General features: G+C 40.4%; 2 protein-coding genes across 8 annotated transcripts in view; both read left to right on the forward strand.

The window, feature by feature from the left end:
• Window positions 1–18914, forward strand: part of LOC129779556 (PDF receptor) — a 127024-nt gene that overhangs the window by 51262 nt on the left and 56848 nt on the right. The gene's annotated exons all lie outside the window — the stretch shown is intronic.
• Window positions 16387–17949, forward strand: LOC129773825 (uncharacterized). Its single transcript, XM_055777478.1, has one exon. It carries the CDS (start codon window positions 16387–16389, stop codon window positions 17947–17949), a length of 1563 nt encoding a protein of 520 aa, XP_055633453.1.

The raw sequence follows: 18914 nt of genomic DNA on the forward strand, positions 1-18914 counted from the left end.
AGAGTCGACAAACTTTACCTTCGCTGCCCGGTTCGGTGAATCCAGGTGGCTGCCTCATGTAGACCTCTTCTGTCAGGCTACCATTGAGATCGGCCGTTTTTATGTCCACGTGTTTCAGAATCATCTTCTTGTAGCTTGCTACTGATAGTAGCGTCCGAAAAATCGCCTGTGTCGCGACTGGTGCATACACCTCTTCAAAGTCTACACCTGGTCTTTGGCTGCACCCTTGTGCTACTAATCGTGCCTTGTATTTGACCGGCTCACCGCTAGCATTCCGTTTGATTTTATAAACCCAGCGGCTGTCTACTACTTTCTTACCCTTTGGAAGTTCGACAATCTCCCATGTTTTCACGATGCAATGCTAATTCTTCTCTCATAGCAGTCCTCCATTGATCTTTCTGCGCACATGAAACCGCATCCTTAAACGTTTTCGGTTCATTCTCCTCCTGAATACGTACCGCATGGACTTCTTCAATTAACCGAACAGGTGCCTTACCTTTCGTATTACGCTGTGATCGTCTGGGATATCCTTCGAAACTTGACTCTTCCGTTTCATCTGCTGTGTTAAACTCAGAAAATTCGGCGTCATCTTCGCTACCATTATCTGATTCAACGTCTGAGAATTCCGTTCCTGCCGTAGTAAATGGTACACGATTCACGTCAATTTCATGTATATTAGTTACAGGAACTGGTTTTCCATCTTCGTTATTTGCAACTTGTGAAATAGGAATCACCTCGCGAATGCATTCAGTTTTCGAAAACTTCTCGACAAACTTAGCATCTCTACTTATCGTTACAGAATTTGTTTCAAGGTCGAGGAACCTGTACGCCTTTCTCCCTTCTGCATAACCGACGAAAATCATCCGGTTACTCTTCTGGTCAAGCTTCTTCCTCTTCTCCTTGGGCACGTGGACATACGCAACAGATCCGAAAATACGTAAATGTTTGTAATCTGGTCTCTTTCCGCTCCATAACTCAAATGGCGTTTTACCAGTTGTGGAGCAAGGAAGCCGATTCAGTAGGTAATTGGCGGTGTGAATAGCCTCACCCCAATATTTCTTGTTCATATCAGCGTCACGTAATAAATAGCAAGTCATCTCGATTAACGATCGGTTCATTCGCTCTGCTTTGCCGTTTTGTTGTGGACTATACGGCGCTGTCTGCTGTAGTACAATACCCTTCTCTCACAAAAACGTTTTCAATGAGTCACTCGAATACTCTCCGCCGCCATCAGTACGAAGAATTCTGGGCGTCTTTCCGAACTGTGCCCGCGCAAATTGGACAAATTCACGAATCTTTTCTTCGGTTTGAGATTTGCGTTCCAGGAGGAAAATAACACAATATCGACTGAAGTCGTCGATCAATGTCAAAACATAATGGTTTTCACTCGTAGTAGCGACTTCCATCTGTCCACACAAGTCAGAATAGATCAAATCAAGAACCGTATTCGATTTCGAATCTGATTTACGAAAAGGTAATCTAGAAAGCTTACATTCGCAACACGTTCCGCACACTGACCGGATTCCACAGTCTGTCAGTTTCAATCCTGTTGTTAAACCATCTCGCATAATCTTTATAATATTTTCCAGATGACGATGACCCAAGCGGCGATGCCAGATGTGTTGACATTATTATTATACATTATTTTTCAAATTCGGCACGTACAGAACATTTTTCAATCTCAAATTCACGCGGTTTCCACTCTCATCGCAAGCATCTACGCGACAGTCACCAATACCTTTTGAAAACACCTTGTTGCCATCGGCCAAACAAATTTTTTGCTCTTGTGAAGCATCCACTGATATCAGCTTTGAAACGTCGCCTGTCATATGGGAGGTACACCCCGAATCAAAATACCAACATTCATCTTCTTTCTTCGATTGAACACTAAAACACACCTCGCTTTCTTCTTGCGCTTTGTTTACTTTCTGCCTCGCGTCGTCAAAATTACGACCGGTATCACGGCCGTCTCGATCATCGTTCTCTCGATGTTGATCCTGTTTCCACTTGCGGCAATCCCGTTTGAAATGTCCCTCCTTGTCACAGTAATGACATTTTGACGTAGGACTACGTCTTTCATTTCTATACCGGGGTGTAAAATCAAAGTTTCGAAAACGAAAGCGTTACGCCGGAGACCGAGATTTTGAGTGTTAATAGCTCCTAAACAACTGAACGAAATGGTATGATAAACACATCATTCGAAAGATAAAATGTCTACGCGTTATATACTTGTTACTTTTTCATCCAAAAACTTGTTTCAATAGCCTTAAAATTGCTTTCAAAACAGGCTATCGAAATCACCAATCGATATATAAGCGAGCGCCGCTCGGAAATCAACTCAGTTATAATTGAACAGCGATTGAAGAATGTTGTCGCTGTTATGGTGAATTTAACTTCGTTTATCATGAAAGCGTTGATGAACGGTGTCACCAAGAGCCTGTTTGTGCACCTTAGGCTAGAAGGGAATCCATCAGGAGGAGAGTGATGCCCCAAACGGTTCTGCTTGATACATCAGAGCAGCCGCCAAACACACATACACGCGCGGAACTATTTTCGTTTGGTTGCCATCCAGCGTCGAGAAAATTCCGGAAAGATGTTCTCGTTGCTGGAAAATAATCTGCCAGTTCCCCTGGGAATTGAAAAAAACATTCAAGCGAATGAGTTTATTTTTATGTTTTCTATCCATATAACACTGCGACCAAATATATTTGGTTTTGTGATTTTTCAATCAAGTACAATTAACAAGTGGTTATCGAGTTAGCATTAATCACTGGTTGGCTTCGAGCATCGAGGAGAATCTGGAAAGATGTTATCGTTGCTGGAAAATAATCTGCCAGTTCTCCTGAGAATTGAAAAAAACCTTCAAGCGAATGAGTTTATTTTAATGTTTTCTATCCATATAACACTGCGACCAAATATATTTGGTTTTCTGATTTTTCAATCAAGTGCAATTAACAGGTGGTTATCGAGTTAGCATTAACCACTGGTGGGCTTCGAGTATCGAGGAGAATTTGGAAAGATGTTATCGTTGCTGAAAAACAATCTGCCAGTTCCCTTGGAATTGAAAATTACATTCAGGCGAAATAATTTATTATGTTTTCTATCCATATAATACTACGACCAAATACATTTGATTTTGTGATTTTTCAATCAAGTGCGATCAACGTAAGATCACGTCTGTCGGCAATTTATTAGAGGTGCAATGAACACTGGCAAACGATGTTTATTCAACAATTTCTCAAACGAGAAATGGGTGTTGTGAGAAAGGATGAGCGAACGCAAAAATAATGTAGACTGATTTGATGCAACAGATATTTTGTCTATTGGAAATGGAATAAAAATCATATCACAATACAAGCAATGTATTATGTATTACACAACTTTCGTGTGATTGCTTCTTTTGCTGAATATTGTGCCTTCAACGTAACGCTCTCGTTTTCGAAGTCCCCCAATTATTCATTTATCCATTCTTTCAGAATTGATTCAGATGCAACTAAAAACAAATGATAACTAAATTAACGATAGTCCTACGTCACCCTTGCGGTTATACCACAGATACCCACTTCCTGTTTTTGTTTTGATTTTATGCCAGTCTGCAGGGCACGCTGTGGATAATCTGCACTGTTTCCACTGTGTATTTCACCATCACTGCGTCTCCTCCATTCATCCAAAAGTCGTCCTCTTACAAAATCCAACGAAAGTTCTTCTTCCGGACGAGACTCGAGCGACATGATAAGGGAATTGTACGATTCCGGATGGCTTGAAAGAATGATCGACAATAACCAGTGATCTGTCATTGTTTCTCCAATTCCAGCGAGACGATTGTGTTATCTCCGATAAATGGTCTGTCATACTACCGCGTTCCGACATCCGGAGCGAGATCAACTTCCTCATCAAGAATACTTTTCCACACATCGATTTTCTCTCATGGTGAGACTGTAGGGCATCCCTCGTCTCTTTTGCGGTGGGGTTTCCCATGACGTGGCATAACTGCGTATCTTCCAAGGCTAGACCAATAACAGACTGCGCAATTTTATCTATGGAAATCCAATCATTGCTCGGTGCTGCCGGTTTATCATCTTTCACAATATCGGACAAACCCTTTTCGCCAAGAATCTGGTTGATCTTGAATTTCCATAGAGGCCAGTTATGATCCCCTAACTTCTCAATCGCAACCTTCTCCGTGAGCTTTCGACCGATTTGCACCACCCGCAAACTTTCGGCAAAATCTTTCGATTTTCACGCGAATAGCACTAATTTCCATCACCAGCCGTAACTGGGCCCATAACCTTTTGGTTAACGGAAGTTTGGTGGGGAAATTCCGAATAATTATACGTAAAACACGGAACTTAATATAAAGAATATCGGACACGTTTTACTCTTTATTCGATCTAAGTTGTTATACAGTTATTTTCTCTTCGCTTCTAGAATAAAATGACAGTTAAGCCGGGTTCAGACGGTGCGAGTAAGCATACGAGTCGGTCTAGTCAGTTACTGCAGTGCAGCTACTCACACCGTGTGAACACATCATGCCAGTTATTGTCATGTGTGATCCGGCGTGCGAGCTACTTCAAAGTTTTTTGAATTTACTCGCACTTGCATGCTTCACAACGTCAAAAACAGAATTTAGCGTTCGAATCAGTGATGCCAAATGTAATGAAATGTCTCTATTTTTAAGATATTTGAAAATATGTGAAGATATTTATAGACTTGAAAATTATTGGAAAAACAAATAAAACCCTCATAGTTTCTAAACGAAATAATTGTTATTTCGTTTTGCACGCTGGCGGGGCACGCTTTCTTTTTGAGATAGTTTTCTTGAGAATCTCTAATATAGAATCATTATCAGATCACAACTTACAAAAAAAAAAGTATTGTTCTAAGAAACAGAATACATATTCGATTTAAAAAAGTACATTTTCATTCATTATTAAAATTTTTGAAGCGTATTTATTGCACCTGCAAATCGACTATCATTTTCATTTCACAAAATAAATAAAATTAAAAAAAAAATCTTTTAGACTACCATTTATAACATCACATCCTTTCGGAATTATCTGAGCTATGGATGTTTTCGAGATTCTAAAAAATATCGACAACAATCCCAACGATATTCCAAAACAAAGGCACATCAATGTCATTTCTAATTTAACTCTTGCAGGTACAGCATCCCTCATGACTGTATCTTGGCGTTGTATTCGTGGAGCAATTAAATCCAACAGTTTTTTCACTTGTTCAGGTGTTATTATCAACACTGCTCTGTAATCTCGGGGATCCTCATCGTAGAGTTCCTTCAATATTGTATTTGTTGCTCCTTTTCTTTGCATCTAATTCCTGGCCCGAATCCTTTTCTCTTTCTGCTTTTTCGGATAGTACCTTCAGTTCAAAGAAATTCAGCACAAAGTATGTATTTTTAAACACGATCAGCGTTTGTTTTGCTATAAAATTGTGTGATGATACATTCAACTGAAAACCTAAGATGAAAACTGCCAATAAAGAAGTCGATTTTGGACCAATCATTTGACAAATTCGGACCTGATTGCTGTTTCTGACTATTTGATGGACATTTGAAAAGTCGCCTGGCATCCCTGGTAAACCCGTGCCGTAGTATCTAGTTTCTCGCCAGCAGCTCACACTGTGTGAACGGACAAGGCGAGTCAACCAATTGTCAAGCGAGTCCACCGGGTCAGTAGCTGCTCATTGTCAAGTCAGCTACTAGCAACGTATAAATGGGCCTTTACAGTAAAGGATGGAACAAAGGTGAATGATTAGCTAGGTGTAACTATTGATGACGTCATAAATAAAGACCACATCACCTTCCCAACTCCGGCAAATACTTCGTACTATATATCTTCCCGTTCATCATGTGACTCGAAAGTAGAGCGCCTTGGACATTCCCTTCACGTCTTTCAGAGAAGGACCTTCTTCGAGAACTTGATGTGAATGATATATTCGACGTCATCGTCGTAAACGTAAAGTACCCGGTCCCCTGTCATTCGTTGAATTCTAGCATCAAGTACGTCTCGTCTTTCATTATGAGTACAAAAAGAAGGTTTTCACTTCTTTCGCCGGAGTTCTTCACCAGCACCTCAAGCTACTCCTTCTGGGAGATTGCCTGCTGCTCAGATACGGCCGGTCTCGTCTGACGCTTCCGCATAAAAATGTCCATTTTGGCCTCCACCGTTTGGCCGGTTGCTTCGATCTCCCGGCTCAAGGAGCGACAAAGAGATGATATTGTAAATACCAGATCGGCTACATCTGGCGGACACAAAGTGCTTCAGGATGTCCAACTCCTTCGTTGTGGGTATGTGGTTCGCAGTGATTGCCGCACGCGACTTACCTCCAGCGAAGATTAATATGCAATGGGCGAAATGACAAGGCGAGCACTCACACCAGTGCAAGCATCAATCGATCGACCGAGAGCCAGGGGACTTTATATTGGTGCGCGTTACACAACAATCAAGAGACTGGCGCATACCACACATCTTCCCTCTTCTCCCAAGAAAAAAAGAAAAAAAAAAAACTAGTGCTATTATCTTGAATAAATGATTAACAACAAATGATTTTATTATTGTTCACATCTCATCAAAATTTCACTGTTTGCAAAGATTTATGTTCCGCCAAACGAACATAATCAGATAGATATGGCGGAGCTTTGGAAATTCTCATTGGATGCTTAGATGTTTCAGCTACAACTTGTTTATTGATTCGTGCTGGTAAGACATTTCTCCAAGGGTGAACTTTTTTCGATTGAGACACATGTCGCTTCACAGTACGACCTTCATCATCAGCGAGCAGCAAGCTACCATTGTTCTCCTTAATGACAGTAAAACGTTTTACATGGAATCTGGAATCGCCTTTCCCTTTCGTTTGACGCTCAAGGATTACTGTGTCTCCAGGTTTCACTGAACTTTCCTTTGCACCACGCCGATTATCTTCGTGAGTTTTTCCTTTCAGCTTTACTTCGCGATCCCTTATATCTAACAGCTGGTCATCGTAGTCAGACTTTCCACGTTCCAGTAACGGCAAACCACGTTTTATCTTCCGTCCCATCATTACTTCTTCCGGCGAAACCCTGGTTACCGAATGAACTCCGGCGTTGTATGCTTGTACTGCATCCTGAAGTTCCTCTACGTAGCTGTTTCCACTTGAAACTGCTGTAGACATCGCCTTGTTCACCACCTTCATAAAAGATTCCGCCAACCCATTTTGTTGAGGGAAGAACGGAGTAGAAAAAATAGTTTTGATGCCACGATCTGCACAATATTGTCCATATTCCTCACCATTGAATGGAGGTCCATTGTCAGTTTTGATAGATTCTGGAAACCCTTCCCGTTCGAACACATCATCAAATACCTTCTTTGTGTATTCGAAGGCTGTGGTCTTCACTGGTCGAGCTATTGCATATCGAGATCTCAAGTCAATAATTACCAAGATAGATAATCCTCCAAACTTCAAGTAGGGTCCGTTAAAATCCACTGCTATGGTCTCCCATACAGCTTTCGGGACAAATGAACGTTTCATGGGAGTATGTCTCTCAGGTTTTCCATTTGCCGCGCAATGAATGCAAGATTTTACCCATTGTTCAGCATCTGTGGACATTCCAGGCCACCAAACACGCGTACGCAAGATGCTTTTTAATTTAGCTGTCAAAGGATGCCCAGTATGTGCGATCGCTAGAGTTTTCTCTCTCAAATCTGTAGGAACGACCACACAGCCATTTTTCACGAGCATGCCGTCTTTAGCAAACAAGTCAGTTGAAACTATCTTAAATTTTCGTAGGTCTTTACACCAGTCTCCAGATTCCAAAGAATCTAGAACTCGCTGAAGAGTACTATCACGAGCAGTGTGCTCTTTAATCTCTGCTTCAGTCAAAAACTGCACGGCATTCGCTTCAAGGTGAGCGATTTCCCATGGGCTGGCTTCTTCGTTGAAAGCATCATCACTCCCTTCATACAGGCGAGAGGAGGGATCCGCAATATTCTCGCAACCACGTATAAACTCCACTTCATAGCTGTAGGGACTTAGCCTTAACGCCCAACCATCAGCTCTTGTCAAAGCTCGTTTTGCTGTTTCCCGAGATCGATTCAATATAAACGTTATGCCCTTAGCATCGGTGCGCAGAATGAAATGCCTACCCAGCAAAAAGTAAGCAAAGTGTTCGACTGCCCATACAGCGGCCAGCGCCTCCCGCTGGTTTTGCGCGTACTTCTTCTCAGTAGTTGTTAGAGCCTTTGATGCAAAACTAATTATTCGGGGAGATTTCTTACCGTCCTCTTGAACCAACACCGCACCCAGGGCATTGGGAGAGGCATCTGTATACAAAACAGTTTTCTCTTTCTCCGAGAAATATCCAAGTGAGACTGTGCAACGAACGATACGATCTTTGACTAATTCAAACGCTTTTTCCTGTTCACGACCCCAGTTCCAGGATTTCGAGGATACTGCAGACCACAACGGCGAGGAAATTTCTGCAAAATTTCTAATATACGAGCTGACAAACGAAGCCAACCCCAAAAAACTCCTCAATTCTGATGTTGAGTTCGGGTGACGGAATTTCCTTATATCTTTAATTTTTGAATCGTCAATGTTGAACCCAGACTCATCTAGCACATGACCTAGAAATTTAACGCGCGTTTGGTCAAACTCACATTTAGAAGAATTGAGCGTCAGATTGTTGGCGTTCAATATCCGTAACACATGTACCACGGTATTTCGCAGTTCTTCCAGTGTTCCCGCAAACAGGAGAATATCATCGATGTAGACAATTTTGTTTTCCACCTCCTCCAGAATTCGTGACATCTCCCGTTGAAAAATTTCAGGAGCACAGTTTACCCCAAACATAAGCCGCGTGAACCGGTACATTCCATCTTCTGCCAGGAAAGTCGTTAAATCACGTGACTCATTGCTTAATTCAAGATGATAATAGGCGTTAGACAAGTCTAGTTTCGAAAAATACTTGGCTCCATTTAATCTAACTTTCATTTCCTCAAGCAGGGGTAACCGGTAATATTGACGCTTGATTGCTTTGTTTGGTGCGCGCATATTGACGACTAGACGAAAATCGTCCTTACCCTTCGGTACCGCAGACATGCCACTAATCCACTCTGGTGCTGTAACAACCTTCTCGATGATTCCCTTCGTCTTCATATCCTTCAGTCGAAGTCTCGCAGCCTCGCGATATGCCGCGGGCACGTTATAGTAGGCATTTTTCTCTGGGGGAATTGACTTGTCACGGCAAAACTTTACTTTGACTCCTGGCATCTTAGGAAATACTTCGGTCTGGTCTGTCTCTCTACAACTATATACATTGGCTCCAACTTTCAACAATTCCATGTCACTGGCAGTATTCCTACCGAGCAATGAACAGCGACCCTGGTTCACTACCAGAAAATCTGCAGCGACAACGGGTTTATCCAATCCAATTACCTGAATATTGGCTCTAAAGGCATGTTCTATTAACATTGGCTTATCGGCAGCATAACCTCGCAAACCTCTGTTCTTCGGAATTTCGATAGGATAAAGCATGGCATTCCCAGCTCGAGATTGTTCTTCAAGTTCACGCCAATCATCACCACCAATGACATTGGTATCTGCCCCAGAGTCAATGAGAAATCTTATTGGACTCGATGAGCCAACGGTACAATCGACTAACACGTCCTTAAGCGAAAGTGCGTTGATTTGCTGAAATATGGAAAATAAAATCCAAATTGAGGAGAAAAGAAAACAGAACTTGTCGATGTGTTGCTTTATTTTATTTGCAGAACATTTTTTTCAAATTATTTCAATTTCGGTTTACCTGAGGCTCGTGCACATGAGTCGCAGAATTGGAGAATGTGGTTTGAAGTGAACTGGATCCGAACTGGTTGTCCTCTACAAGGTTGATCCGTTTATTTCGACATGTTGCAGCAAAATGTCCGCGACGTCCACAGGAATTACAAGTCTTGTCCTCCGCTGGACACCGTTGGCCAACATGAACTGCTCGATTGCACCTTGAACATCTTTCAAATCGTCGCAGAGAAGGCTTAATATCGCTCCGAAATCGTTTTGATTTGAATCCATCATTTCGCTCGTATGCGTTATTATGCCTACGCTTCATCCCGGGGTCACGAGAAGAATTACGATATACAGCCATGATGGATGTTGCATCCTCAACCGATGGAGGCTCGGGCTGCAAAGCTTCGTCCCGCGTCGCTGACTGAACTATGAAATTTGTGTCATGTCCATACGTTCTCGCTGCCTTAGCTAATTCACGATTCCTTAGTCCTTTAAGAAGTTGTGTTCGGACAAATCGATCTTGGTCGGATGGACTGTAACCGCAAAGCCAAACTTTTTCCATCAGCCTGGAATGGAAACTGACTGCTGATTCTCCTTTTCCTTGTTGCATAGAAGAGAACATATCGTGCTCGGCCGACGTGTCAGTTAACGCTTTCAAATAACCCTCAATGTTCCTGACAAAAATCGCGTAGCAATCGGGATCATTCGAAACAGGTCGCAACTTAGCCGCACGGACGATCCCTTGAAGCTCATCTCCAATAGATAAATACAGCAGTTGTGATCGCTTTACCGGGTCATGGGCGTTCGACAAAGATGCCGCGATCTCAAAATTTTCCAAATATTTTGTCCAGGCTTCCCACATTTTATTGGCAGGAACACCGCTGGGGAACGGTTTGATGTTGTCCCATCTTATGCTTTGTGCACTGCTATCAAAGGGCGCCACGTTTGTTGTCATCGTTGGTGCCGTTACTGGTACTGCGGAGCTGATATCCTGATCCGGTAACGATGTTGGATTAAGATCGCGTTCAGAATTTCGAGTCTTGGAACTGGTGAGCATGACAATAGTCCTCTCCAATTCTAGCACCTTTTGTCGAAGTAACTGGGCTTCCTGATCCGGATCAACTATCGTGTGATAATGTGCGTAAGGATCATCTTCTTGGACATCATTGTCTTCTTCAGGTTGGTTTGGACGGACATACCTTCCAGGACTAGATATTTCGATGTCCTCCAGCTCGCTCGAACTGTTCTCTTCCACCTCGAAGTCCGGAGCACGAACGTATTTGCCGACGATTGACATTGTAGAGTATGTAGCACAAATCTTTTGAATATCAAAATATGTCTGAAATACAAAACAATGCAAAAGTTTTCCTGTAGTATCCAAACAACTCATTTTCATTTCATTTTATTTATGCTCGTCCCGAGCTGCCAAACATTTTTCTGGGTGCTCATTTCGAGCTACCAAAAAACCTCCCTCAATACTCGTCCCGAGCAAACAATCATTTTATTTATGCTGCAAAAGCTGCAAAACATCTTTCAAAAAAGACATCTCTCAGTGCTCGTCCCGAGCTAGCAATCATTTTACTTATGCTCGTCCCGAGCTGCAAAACATTTTCCAAAAAAAACTTCTATCAGTGCTCGTCCCGAGCTAACAATCATTTTATTTATGCTCGTCCCGAGCAGCAAAACATATTGCAAAAAAAACTTCTCTCAGTGCTCGTCCCGAGCTAACAATCATTTTATTTATGCTCGTCCCGAGCAGCAAAACATATTGCAAAAAAAACTTCTCTCAGTGCTCGTCCCGAGCTAACAATCATTTTATTTATGCTCGTCCCGAGCAGCAAAACATATTGCTGGGTGATGTAAAACATTTTTTTGCTTCACCCACGACCGACTCAGAAACATAACCAAAAAAAAACTATCCTTCATCACCAAATCCTCATCTTCCTGTTTCGGTTATACACCACTACATTTAAGAACTTTCCATAGAAGAAAAAAAAGCAATGTCGCACTAGCGCTCCACAAACTTGATCATACACGATCATTTTCTTCTGCTTTACAGATCGTCACTTTTTTCACAAGTACCGCTGATTGCACAAAATCGAAAAACTATTAATTGTTTAATTTTGCTGATGAGCAAGATAAAATATAAAACTGCCACGGTCGCCAATATGTGGTTCGCAGTGATTGCCGCACGCGACTTACCTCCAGCGAAGATTAATATGCAATGGGCGAAATGACAAGGCGAGCACTCACACCAGTGCAAGCATCAATCGATCGACCGAGAGCCAGGGGACTTTATATTGGTGCGCGTTACACAACAATCAAGAGACTGGCGCATACCACACAGTGGGGTGGAGCTTGCAGTATGGAAAAAATCTTGAAGTTGCTTGACAGTGTTGCTGCTGTGAATCAACGGCCTTGAATCATTTTTGTTGTAGACTTAATAAACGTAAGATTTCAAGAAAATTTGTTCCTATAAATTATCTTTCATCACCATCCGAAATTAGTCCATTTTTTTTGAATGCATACGTTTACACCAAAAACGATGAAAAATGAATTGGAATTTTTCGAGCATTCCATTCGGTAATTTGAAGAAAAATGCTAGAATTTGAATCGTGCTTGCCAGGCGTAAATGCTCTGATTGAGCGAGTGATTTTCGAGCGTAAACAAACTCTAAACCACCGAAAAATCACAACTGAGTGTCAATACTCAGAAAGAAATAATACTGATCAGTTCAGACTCGTTAAACTATGGTTTATGTTCACATAACGTATATACATAACGTTTTGTTTTTTGTGTCCCGCGTTAGACCTCTGACCATCTGGTCACTTTACCGTACACTGTTCGTCCGGAGGACAAACATTTGACAGATAAAGTTTGGTTTGAATTCATTACAAATACTATTTTGTCTGTCACTCTTCAATTATCATCAGTGGAAAACAATGTCAAACATTGAATTTTATACCACAGCAGTGGAACTCCATACAATTCACTGGCTAAAAAGTGTCCACATTTTCATCGCTTGTTTACGTGAAGAATATAATTTTTTCAGGCACACTTGATTTGATAGTGTATGGATTTCTACACTGAGAGAAATAATTAGTAAATATAACGAATTTTTTGGTTAATACTACCAATCTATAGTCATTTTCGACCGTACTAATAAACACATATGTCAAGCAGAACCATGATTCGGAAGCCCAATATCGGCTACATTTTCTCGCCGAAAATGCACGTATCAGAATTATATCCTTATTATACCTCAGTATTGCCTTATGGGAACAATTAAAATGGTTAATACGCGCTTTTCTCACCAATTTTCAGATATGACAATATCCAAGCTTACTAATTTTATCGAGTAAAATATACTAATCTCTGATAGGGATGCGGGTTTGTTGACAATTTGTACAAAAAATTTGTACATTCTACTAATTTTGCATTACCAAATGTATTTAGTAGTTTTCGACCGAGGATTTTTCTAAGGGTAGCTGTCTTGACGCAAGGTATTTAATGATGAATTATAAGATGGGAAGGTTTATATAAACATGTTTATAATTACATAAGTTTATTCAAATATTAATATAGCTCTTCTTTAACTATTCAGTGCAATTTTATCAAAATTGTAAGAGAAATTAAAAAATTCAATATTTTTTTGAGATGGTTATTAAAAATCCATTTTTAACTTTTGCTTCATTATTACAAACTCATAAACGACACAAAGAGTCTTCGATTGTATATTTTTTATATATTTTTACAGTTTTACAGTACACATTCGCTTATTGGCGCTTTTTTAGTTGGAGTGCTTTTTAATTGGCGGTTTGCTAGTTGGAGCACGCGCCAATCAAAAAGTAGCCATCCGTCATAATTGTATGTCAGTTTTACTCTGTTGTTTCAATGCCATTTTTATTGAAGGGTCCTTGAATGTTACACCCAAAAAAATAAGGCACAGTATAAAAGTTTTTAGTTTTGCAGTTTGTTTGACAAATGATTTCGTTTAAATATATATATAAATATATATACAAATATAAAATGAATTATATCACATCCACTATTCGAGGAAGTTAATGATATTTATATTTTCTAGCATCAATCCAAATGCAGTAATCCTAATTATAATTATGGCCGCAATGAAAGACATGAAAAACAACAAGAAAAACTCGAACTTTGAAATTTGTGAACTATTGCAGTATTACTTCAGCCATTCCATGCCAAACTGATCTAGTGAGTTTCAGATTTTCGTGAAAATTGGTAGCTTGGTTTCGTTGTGGTAAAACTTTGAACCTGTATTATTTTTTTGGGTGATTCAATTTTTTTTAACTTTTCCCAAAAATTACTTTTATCAAAAACTCATAACTTTTGAACCACTAGCCGATTCAGATGACTGACACATCAAATTGAAGTTAATTAGCTAGTCTTTTTTGGAAAAATATCAAACTTGCAAGAAATTTGAATTTTGTGTTCGTAATTAATGATTGTTTCCATTTTTTATTGTTTACATGGTTTCGGCACCAAAGGTGCTATAATTTTCTATATTTTTCCTTGAAAACTGAGGATTTTTTATACATTTACATTTTTTACTCAAAAAGCAGATGTGTTAGTTTTTTCTTTTTGGAGTTATAATTTTAACCGAGATGATCGATATATCAAATTATAGCCAAAGAGCTAGAATTTTTTGGGAAAATATTGCACATGCTTTCGGGACAAAGGGTATATATAAAGATCAAATACGATCAATAATTAAGAAAACAAAATTATTTTTTTTGCAAGTGCAGTATTTTATCAAAAAAGACTAGCTAACTGGCCAATTTGATATGTCGATCACCTGAATCAGTTTAGTAGTTCAAAAGATATGAATTTGTGCAAAAAGTTATTTGAAATGGAATGGGTTGTAATATTTTGCGAAAAGGAACAAAACTTCCCATTTTACACGAAAATCTGAGAACAACTATATCGGTTTGGCATAAAATATATATAACACTAAAAAAATATAGTTTGTGGTCATTTCTCCGGCAACTAAATAGCTGAATACTAGAAACTAATTGATGTTAACGTTTCATTACCTTTTAAATTCTAGATACAATACCAACAGAGGGTATTTAAAAAAAATAAACGGCTTTTACGAGGTGTGTTCGAAACTGAAAAAAATTAAATTCATCATATTTGTTTTTTAGGCGTACATACATTACCTAGTCGTATTGTATCATTCAATTTATTTCGATAAGAATGCTTGAACATATTTCAACTGATGCTCTTACCACATTTTAATTTTTTTATTCAATGTCCAGTTTCTATGGCGAAGCTTCATTCGTAAATTACACATTTGTCATCATTGGTGGAATACGATCATGAATGTTGTTATGAATAGCAGAGCAAGTTATGATTACAATACATATGGGTATATTTTGATAATGCAAATATTAACAACATTATACATAAACCGATAAAAATGCATTATAATATTTGTCTACAGCACTTCCAGCGTCTATATATATATTTTATTCAATTTTCAGTTCGTAATTATTTCTATTCCATTCGCCGTGTTTATCATGATGATGCTAAGGGTGCCCATACACTGTTTGGCCGAAGCCAAATATTTGACTCTTTTTGACAGATAAAATTTGGTCAACGTGTACTGATCAAATATATTGTACACAAAACACGACAAGCAAATATTCAATTATTGGATGCCTAAAATATTTTTTCAGTCTGTTCTTCGAACCTGTCGGTACATTGTTAGGTTACCTTGAATATTTCAGTTGATTTTTTTCCATGTTCGGTGTTTGATATTGTTGCGGCAGCCCATTAGAAACTAAATTATTCGATATATTGCCTATTCCTATTCCCAATTTAAAATCACATTGTGGTACTAGATTGCACTGCGAGGGAAATATTTCAAAAGTGAAATATTACAAAAGAAGCTACTCTCACTACACATTTACTCTCCCGATATAAATCGCCGAATAATCAAGAAAATTTATAAACCTCAAGGGAGATAATTTATTGTATCCGGTACCAATTCAGCATCCAGTTTAATAAAGATCATCTTCAGAACACGACGTGTTTGAGTAGAGTCAACCCTTTTTTATATACGTTGGCATCCATCCAGAAAGAACTACTTTGGATTAAATCCATCTAGTTGAATTACCACCAACCATCTAGGACACGTTCCAGTTTTCTGTCCACTCCAAGGATAGTTTCCGCGGCTAAGATCCGGAACAATAAATTGGTGCCGAAACCCGGGATTTCAGCTGCTTAAACAACGATTGCTGCATTTGGAGGTTAGCGTAGGTACATCATCGGACATTGGTCATCGTTTTTTGGATTGAGTAACCACTCTTGGACATTTGTACGCCTACTTCGGACCCTCGCAAGGACATTCCAGCTGCTCAGTTAAGTTTCTTGGAGTTTTGGACGGAATTGGACACTGCCGAACACGTGCTCGTAGGTTAGTCAAGTGGGCACAGGTAATTTCTACAAACAACTGGTTTGGATCAATCAGGACACTGCCGAACACGTGCTCGTAGGTTAGTCAAGTGGGCACAGGTAATTTCTACAAACAACTGGTGAGTGACAAACTTTAACTAAATAGTAATTCTCGTGGTTGTGAATATGGCATCGAAAATAAAACGGGATCTCCGCAAAACTAAGAAACTAATTATTCGTCGAAACAACATACTTGGCTCAGCGAGATTGATAAAGGTTTTCGATACTAACTACGTGCATGAAACTGATTTTCCTCAATTGAAGTTCCGCATTGAGAAGCTGGAATCTCTCTGGGACGAGTTTAATGATGTGCAAGCTGAGATAGAACTAGATCATGAGGTTACTGATGAGATTGCTGAAGAAAGAGTGTCGTTTGAAGAAGTTTACTTTCAACTCAAAGGATCTTTGACCAGTAAGCTCGTAAATGTGACCCCATCGACCACCTCTATGTCCTCATCGCCTGTCGCCCCACCTACACAAACCTTCAATGTCCGCCTCCCGGAACTTAAAATACCAGAGTTCAAGGGAGATTTCGATGAATGGATGAACTTTCATGATTTGTTCGTCAGTCTCATTCACACCAATCAACAACTTTCATCCATTCAAAAATTTCAATATTTGAAAGCGGTACTGAAAGGAGATGCACTTCGGTTGGTACAATCGCTAGCTGTAACTGCAACAAACTATGGTATTGCTTGGGATCTTTTGAAAAGAAGGTTCGACGATCGGAACTTTCTAATAAAGCGAAATTTTTCTGCTCTGCTTTCCACTCCATCGTTGAAGAAGGAATCCTCATCTGCACTTTCGGATCTTGTTGATACGTTTGAAAAGCACATCGGCGTGCTTGATAAGCTAGAAGAGACGAGGGAACACTGGAACTCCTTTTTGGTGGAACTTCTCAGTAGCAAGCTAGATCATACGTCATTGAAAGAGTGGGAGAATCAGTTGGTCGAAGATGAAAGACCAAAATACAAAGAATTAGTGTCATTCATCCAGAAACGGTCCCGAGTGCTACAAACCATAACACTTTCTCATACATCGATCGCTAATAGTAAGACAGATCTTCACATTCATCGAGTGAATGTTTCTTCTCATTCCGCAATTACAAGTGCGAATGTAAAAAATTGTGTGGTTTGTCGTAAAGATACTCATTCAACTTCGTCATGTGATGAATTCCTAAAATTACAACCGAAACAACGCTTCAATATAGCTAAAAGGCATGGTCTGTGCTTGAACTGTTTGAGGTCTTCGCATTTGGTGAAAGACTGCCCTTCTAGCTCTTGTCGGACATGCAACAAGCGCCATCACACATTGTTGCATATAAACACTTCCAACACATTGGCTGTTCAGGTTGGTGAACTATCGGAAGCTCATGACCAACCATTATTTGCTTCACAATCGGCCACGGTCGTCGAGTCGTCTTCGTCGGTTGGTGCGTGCATTGTCGATCAATCGCACGTGGTCCCTCGGGTAATGGGAACGTCGTCGGGAGGCCAAGGTTATTCGTTAAGGAACGTGTCGCCGTCTCCAGTTGTACCGTCAGCGCCAGCTCAAGGATTGGTGACAAGCTGCGCTGCTATCACTCCTCCCACATTCACTACAAACACGAATACAACGATTTTCTGCTCACGGCCTATGTTCGGGTTCGTGACATTGATGGAACCTACTCATATGCTCGAGCTCTGTTAGACTCTGCATCCGAGCGTAATTTTGTGACCGAAAATCTCGCGCAACGACTGCGCCTCAAACGAGAAAGAGCAGATGTCGACGTGTACGGAATAGGAAACAGCGTACAACGTGTAACACATTTGGTTTCGGTCAGTTTATCGTCACGGGTAGGAACTTTCAACGCTAATATAGACTTTCTAGTACTACCCAGCTTGACTAGAATTTTGCCGTCAACAACAGTCGATGTTTCGAATTGGATAATTCCTCGAAGCCTCCCACTCGCCGACCCGAAGTTCAACATCGCTCATGGTATTGACATGATTATTGGCGTGCAATGGTTTTTCACGCTATTGGAAAACGAACAAATTTCTTTGGGTCCTCAGCTACCAATACTACGCAAAACAGTATTTGGGTATGCTGTTGCAGGCGATCACGCAAACCAATCGCCAGTTAAAATAACTGTTTGCAACGCAGCGATCACTATCGATAACCTCGCTGCTGCAGTACAGAAATTTTGGGAGACCGAAAGTTTTGATGATGGAAAGGCATTATCCCTGGAGGAGCAACATTGCGAAAATCACTTCCAGAAAACACATTCCAGAGCCCCTGACGGTCGGTACGAAGTGCGGTTGCCGATTCGTGAAGAAATGTTATGCGAACTGGGAGAGTCATCACCGGTTGCACATCGCAGATTCCAAATCATGGAGAAAAGATTTGTCATTAATCCCACGCTACATTCCGACTACTGTAAATTCATGGACGAATATCAGTCACTTGGACACATGGAAACAGTCTAGCCAGAACCGTCTATTCCCCACTTCTATCTACCTCACCACGCTATATTGCGACCTGATAGTGCAACGACTAAGACCCGAGTCGTTTTTGATGGTTCGTGTAAATCAACAAGCAATCTGTCGCTCAACGATATTTGCTACATCGGTCCGACAGTTCAGCCACCTCTTCTCGCCATAAGCTTAAATTTTCGG

The sequence above is a fragment of the Toxorhynchites rutilus genome, chromosome 3, assembly GCF_029784135.1.
Source record: "Toxorhynchites rutilus septentrionalis strain SRP chromosome 3, ASM2978413v1, whole genome shotgun sequence".
Classification (NCBI taxonomy): Eukaryota; Metazoa; Arthropoda; class Insecta; order Diptera; family Culicidae; genus Toxorhynchites; species Toxorhynchites rutilus.